Here is a 7,305-nt window from a genome sequence, read left to right on the forward strand (position 1 = left end):
CCACAAATGGTGTCAACTGTCCACAGAACTACAAGACATGTAGGGACATCTTCCTACTTTTCGTCACTCCAATTTACGAGAGTATCAAAGGTAAACAGGATGAACCATGTTTCCCTCTTTCTCTAGGCTAACTTTTTATATTCCTTACGGTGTTGCTTTTTTCTTTCCAGCTGGTCTTGGAAATCAACGTGGCAGTTCATCCGATGAAGAGAATCCCCCCAAAAGAGAGACGAACCCTCAAAGTACGTATGATTTTCTTGCACAATTTTCTAATTAATGTGGTTTTAAATAATAATTTGTACTTGAAGAAACATTCAATTTAGAACGCAGATGCTTCAGACTGGACAAAAATTGTACTACTTGAGGTTTAACTTAAAAAGATCAAAGATGATCACACAAAGTGGATTAAGAGAGCAACAATAAATTTTGATTTGCTTGATACATATATTTGGCTGAGAACATGCACACAAAGAGGTTGCTAAACCTAATAGAGGTTAACCAATTACAATAATTTACAAATAGTACAAAACTTTAGATGCTCAATTTAATTTACATAGATATAATTTTCTTACCCAATAGATGATGAAAATGATATGGTTTGCACTAATATGATTTTCTTGCCCAGTAGCTGAGAATATACGAACTCTATTGATTTGATCTTCGCGCTAATCTTGCAGCTTGGGAAAGTAAACTGATTAGAGATATGGGGACTCCATTAATAAGCCAGTAATGATTAGATGCATAGGAGGATATACTTAGTTGTCCTTTAGCCACTTTGTCTCTAACAAAATGGTAACACATGGAGACATTCAGCGAGAATGAGATAGTTAAAAAGATAAACAACGCAAGCAGTGATAAAGGTACTATCAACTTTGTTTCCTGCCCAGTCGGCATCTGAGAAAACATGTCGACGGAATGATTGATTCTCATAGAGTGGTCTGTTAGGGTAGGTGCGTGCATATATTGTGTTAACGTGTTTACGGGAAAGGCTATGCCTGAACGACAATAGGCAATGAAACTTCAGAATTCTTTTGGATTATTTTTTGGGAACTATAATGCAATAGGAGTTTCATGTGATAGACATTGCTGTACTAGATTTGTTAGGATTATAAATTGTATGTAGAACTTGTGTAACAGTAATCTAAAAGGAAATGTTGTGTAATATTCACATAATCAACTATTAAAGAAACTAATCTCATACAATTAAAAAAAGTGTCATGAAGAATCTTTCCATATGTTCATCGTCCCCTCAAACTAAATATGGTGATATAGAAACCAAATTGAGTTCGAAAATTAATTAATCCGAGCAAATAGTCTCAGCCAAGACCAAAAGGATTCACCGGAATTACATGAACAATACTTGCCGACTTAGCCAACCAAGCAGTTCAAAGTTGGCGAGAAAGAAAATCATCATCTACCAATCCTACACGAACTATTGCAGGAACTTGAAGGAGACACCCACAAGCATAACGAACAAGGCCAAAACAAGAACCTCAAATAGTTTTAATAAATAGACATGTTAAGGAAAGGCCATGTTGAATAGTATGACTCTGAAAATCCATAGGTTCTATTGGTATTCCATGCAAAGATGAAGAGGAGAAAACTCATCGAATAGCAACCCAGGCCCACGAGGAGACTAGGACAATAAATGATGGGTTTTAACTTGGTGGAAGATGAAATGGGAAATTTGACAAGTAAACAATGATCAAAATTTTATCAAAGTCTGACAAGATCTTCGTGATCCACACTGTTCAAAAGACTAACAAGGCGTAATAGACCACTAAAAAGGCTAATAAGGCCAACCAACCACATAATCTCCAACCTTCAAACTGTTACATGAGTAGCAATTGCTGCATATTACCAAAAATTCACCGTGCATTGAGAATTTGGGAATAAAATAGACCAGACTCGACCAAGAATCGAAAAGTCAAACGTACAAGGCCGAATTGGATAGACTGTTAATGGAATTATTTCCATATCTTCAACAAAATTAACACTAGACTGTTTGTGGAATTAGAGCAAATCTTGTGCATGCTTTATTGTGAGAAGGAAAGTCCTTGAGTTGGAAGAAAAACACTCCTGAAAAAAGTTTAGAGGACCAAGATCTTTAATGGAGAATAGATACGAGAGATCAAAAGGAACCATGAAAAAAAAAATCTCTAGACCTCCCTATAACCAGTATATAATAAAGAAGACATTGAAAATAAATTATGAGAGCGTTCTTCTATATTAAGAAGGAAGCATCAAAATTTATGTTCACAAAACCACAAAAAAAATCCATGGAAAGTTTTCTTAGTTCAATATGCAAGCACGTAGAACATAAATGACTTCACGAGTTTGAAATATGGGCCGTTAACATTTAAGTAATCTGTAATCAATATCTTAATTATTAATAAGGATATTATTCTCAAGAGGCATATGCTATGAAGATTCTTGAGAAGTTCAGGACGGATGATTGAAAACCAGTTTGTACCTTCACATTTTGGGGAATAAAGTTAATAAAATTTGATGAAGGTGAGAAAGTTGGTTCAACTTTTTACGAGAGTCTAGTTAGAAGTTTGAGGTATTTTACACATACAAAACCTAATATTTTATTTGAAGTTGGCCTTGTTAGTCGTTACATTAAGTCTCCCACCTTATCACATAGAAGTCCACAAAATGAAATTTGCGACACGTGAGACAACCATTAGCTATTTGATGTTTTATTCCATTCATTTGTTGGTTATAGTGGCAGTAATTTCTTTATGTAAACTACAGCTTTTACATGGTTTTTCGAGGAAGAAAAACATAGTCATGCTTTAAAGTTCTAAATGGAGTATATTGTTTATGCATCATGTATATGTCAAGCCATTTGTCTTGTGATGTTTCGAAAATTACATTTTTAGGTAACGATATTTTCATGGAGTTATTATGAATCAAGTTTGGTGGGTGAAACCTTGATTTATAATTCGAGATATTTTATTTTTCGTTTAAGTAATTTAATCCTATTCTCAATAAATCTTGATTTTCGGTACTTTTGCATATAAGAATTCAAGTTTTCTAAGTCTCTTTCTTGTATCTTTATTTCTGGACCCCTTTAGTTCTTCCTAGAGTGTTTTATACATTCTTTGTTTTGATACTTGAGTTGATTTAAATATGAATTGTATTTTGTAGTTCAAGTAATTTTATGTAGAATATAAATTGAGATTTCTCTCTAAGAGACTATTTCTAAAATATCATAAGTACTACTTTGACGATGAGTTGAAACAGTCGCCAAGTTTGTCAGCATCTCTTGGTACTTAGTGGGGTCTCTAGGAGCCATGATTTTGAGCTCCCATTGCATCAATGTGCCTTATATACTGATGTATTTTTGTTGAACAATTGATCTAGAAGTGTAAGATGTTAGATTGGAATACATGTATATCATACAAATATTATCTTCAACATGCTCCCTCCATGTAGGTGAGATTTATTTTTTTCCCCATATGGCCTAACATATGTACTATTCGTTTAAATTGGTGGCAAAAATTGAAGGTGGGACCTTGTTCATGTTGAACATATTGGCTTAAGTAGTTAGATTGGACCACATGTATACCATTTCAATACTGTCTTCAACTGTTTTATGGAATTTCGGTTGCAGTAAAACATGAAGATGAAGAGTTGGAAGATGATGATTTCTTTCCTCCCAATTATGCCACATGTATTCAATTTCTTAAATTTTCGATGAAGGTCATCCTAACCGTCATAGGAGTTGGTAAGTATCCCTCCCAAAATTTGGGGTTTGATCCATCCTTTTATTTTAGTTATTGCAATACATTTCCATTAACCTTGCTGATGATTGTAGGATTTTGGAGTATACGGAGAATTCAAGTAAAAAAAGAAAGACATTCACATGCATTACAACTTATGAATGAAATGATTAAGTCCGAGTCAACTTATAAGTACCAAAATAATGGGCAACTACCTGGAAACCTGGAACACCAGTATTCAGGAAGACTTCTGCCTCCATCTACTCCGCCTCTAACCGATGATCAGCAAGTTGTCCAACTGAACCTTGAAACCAATGGTGGGAGAAGTTCGCCAACTGATCAACTACAAAATCAGAATGAGAAACAGAAAGATGCAAAAGAAAAGGGATCAGGTAAATATTTTTGATTTGTAGAATTGTAATGCTATGCATAAGAACTCTTTTTTATTTAATAGTTAGGAATTTGCAAACAATTATGTGGGATCAATTGGAACAGTGAAACTGGAGACTCCAATACTAGTAGCAGCGAAGATGGGAATTCTCGAAATGGTACAGAAAATCCTGGACACATTTCCAGTAGCCATTCAAGACCTGGATTCTAGCGGGAAGAATGTGTTGATGTTGGCCGCTGAAAATAGGCAAACCACTGTTTTTAATTATTTGGCGGAGAAGAAGCTCCCAGAATTCGTGTTTCACCAATTCGATGATCAAGGAAACACCATTCTGCACCTTGCTGCAATGATTGGAGAACTCTTACCATGGGTTATTCCCGGTGCTGCTCTGCAGATGCAATGGGAGATCAAATGGTACAAGGTACTGTACTTACATATATATATTAAACTTTTAGAGAGAGAGAGATCGTATTTATTATTTAATTCAAGTCCTCAAGTGTAGGTCAGATTCATTTTTCTTATCAAAGCTATAATATGTGCATAGTGTTTTGTTTTATTTTATTTTATTTTTTTAAATGGTTGGCTGCAAGACTTGTATTGAAGACCTTTATATGCTCTCAGTCAGATTTTCTCTACATTGAATGAATTCATCTAAAACCATTCACAGTTCTGCAAGGTACTATACATATATATGTTAAACTATTCTATTTAAAATATTAAACTTTTTGAGAGATCTCATTTATTATTTAATTCAAATTCTCAACTAACTCTCAAGTGTAGGTTTGATTCATTTTTCTTATCAAAGCTATAATATGAGCACGGTGTTTTATTTTATTTTATTTTTATTTATTTTTTAAATTGTTGGCTACGAGATTTGTATTGAAGACCTTTATATGCTCTCAGTCACTTTTTCTCTACATTGATGAATTCGTCTAAAACCATTTACACTTCTGCAAGGTACTGTCCATATATATATGTTAAACTATTCTATTTAAAAGTTTAAATTTTTAGAGAGAGGCCGCATTTATTATTTAATTCAAGTCCTCAACTAACTCTCAAGTGTAGGCCAGATTCATTTTTATTTTTTTTAATCAAAGCCATAATATGTGCATAGTGTTTTTTTTTTTTTTTTTTTCTTTTTCCTTAAATGCTTGGCTGCAGAACTTATATTGAAGACCTTTATATGCTCTCAGTCAGTTTTGCTACCACATTGAGTGAATTCATCTAAAACCATTTACATAATACATGTGTTCTGCGTCTTATGTCTTTAAGCTTTTACATCAACTAGTTATTGTGTTTTCATATTTCTATATTTAACTTCTAGGAGTTGTTAGAAAATGGAAAAAAAAATCAAATATAAATGAATACTAACCAATATTTCGAATATGATACAGCATGTTAAACACTCGGTTCCACCACTAAGCTTTGCTCACAACAACATTAAGGGAGAGACCCCAAGGCAGATCTTCACACAGACACATCGAAAGCTAGTCAAAGAAGGCACTAAATGGCTTATCAAAACATCAGAGTCGTGTTCTGTAATTGCTGCACTCATTGCCACTGTTGCATTCGCTACCTCAGCCACAGTGCCTGGTGGATTGAATGAGGATACCGGGCATCCAATTCTGGAAAACAAAACAGCATTTAGTGTGTTTTCCATCACATCCCTAGTTGCTCTCACCCTTTCTGTCACATCCCTTGTGTTTTTTCTTTCCATCATTACTTCGAGATGTCAGGAACGTGATTTCAAATTGACATTGCCAAGAAAGCTTTTGTTGGGCTTAAGTTCTCTCTTTGCATCCATTGTTGCTATGCTGGTCTCATTCTGTGCTGGGCATACATTTATCCTCAGAGAAAAATTGAGTTATGCAGCTGTTCCAATATATGGTGTTGCTTGCATACCAGTGGCATTTTTTGCAGTCGTTCAGCTGCAACTATATTATGATCTTCTTTGGTCTACAATCATAAAGGTGCCACTTCGAAGTTACAAGGCATTCCATTATTAGGTTTCCAGCTAATTCCATTGTATCGCAAAGATAACTCTGTTAAATTTTTATATATTGAAGAACTACTTATTTAGAGGTTCAACTTGGAATGTAGCATGTTATACAAAGAAGTCATAGTACCAGAATCAATAATTTCAAGAAGCCTACCAATCTCAAAGAATAAGTCATAGAGATAGAGCATGAAGAAGGGAAAGAATGTACACAGCAATTGTTTACGGGGTTCAGAAATTGCCTACATTCTTCAGTTCTTGAGCTCACTTGTACTGAATCAAGCTTGTTTCAATCTGAAATTACAAAAGAATGCCTTGTCTATGCTTTATGTATAAGAACAGAAAATGACTGAAATTTTTAAATAAACTAAGAATTGTTATATACTTGAATGAACATTATGTTCTGCTGTGTTGTCTCCCATCTTACACATTTTATGTATACGTTTACTTGAGAGTGGTCTAAATGAGTGTTCTCACTAAATCATATTGCGTACGTAAAAATGGTGATACTTTGCATGGAATTGACGTAAGTGTTCAACATTTGAATTTCTTTTTTGTTCTGTCCAGGGAATAACAATGTTTAACCATCATCAAGCAAAGTACATGAAAATGAACGGAAATTCTCATAGATGTAGATAAATTTGATTCAATAGATATAGATGATTTTGAGATTAGGCTTTCTGATCCATACGCTGCTTTTCATTCCGCGTCCAAGTTGAAGGTATCTTATCAAAGCCAAGCAAGGCTTCCTGCCTTGCGGTAATGATTCCTCTGGCATTACGACCTTTACCACAATGATGCTGAATCGTAACCATAGAATACGACCCTAATCGAAATGCATACATTTGTCTCATACACTATGGGGATGGTGAGAAGAGATATATTTTACATCCCAGAGGGGCTATAATTGGAGATACCTTTGTTTCTGGTACAGAAGTTCCTATAAAAATGGGAAATGCCCTACCTTTGAGTGCGGTTTGAACTATTGATTTACGTAATTGGTTACCTTTTCATTCCGCGTCCAAGTTGAAGGTATCTTATCAAAGCCAAGCAAGGCTTCCCCCAAATCCATCTACATGAGAACTGCCGGCATCTTCACTTGTCATAAAGTAAATCTCGTGTTTCGATCTAATAACGGAATATCATATTCATCGTTGCTATGCGTAATAACTAATAAACAACTTAACTCT

General features: G+C 34.6%; 1 protein-coding gene across 1 annotated transcript; it reads left to right on the forward strand.

The window, feature by feature from the left end:
• Positions 1-6: 6 nt before the first annotated feature.
• On the forward strand, positions 7-6,486 carry LOC111393630 (ankyrin repeat-containing protein ITN1-like). Its single transcript, XM_023019259.1, has 6 exons — positions 7-90; positions 171-242; positions 3,620-3,733; positions 3,824-4,120; positions 4,224-4,540; positions 5,514-6,486. Exons 3-6 carry the CDS (start codon positions 3,703-3,705, stop codon positions 6,123-6,125), a joined length of 1,257 nt encoding a protein of 418 aa, XP_022875027.1. The 5' UTR covers positions 7-90; positions 171-242; positions 3,620-3,702; the 3' UTR covers positions 6,126-6,486.
• The last annotated feature ends 819 nt before the right edge of the window (positions 6,487-7,305 follow it).

This window comes from Olea europaea, chromosome 4 (assembly GCF_002742605.1).
Source record: "Olea europaea var. sylvestris chromosome 4, O_europaea_v1, whole genome shotgun sequence".
Classification (NCBI taxonomy): Eukaryota; Viridiplantae; Streptophyta; class Magnoliopsida; order Lamiales; family Oleaceae; genus Olea; species Olea europaea.

Bases quoted from the DNA above. Each gene is read 5' to 3' on its own strand.
- LOC111393630 (XM_023019259.1), top strand. From the start codon at position 3,703: ATGAAGGTCATCCTAACCGTCATAGGAGTTG. The intron at 3,734-3,823 runs GTAAGTATCCCT...TGATGATTGTAG, and splicing joins CCTAACCGTCATAGGAGTTG to GATTTTGGAGTATACGGAGA. The intron at 4,121-4,223 runs GTAAATATTTTT...CAATTGGAACAG, and splicing joins TGCAAAAGAAAAGGGATCAG to TGAAACTGGAGACTCCAATA.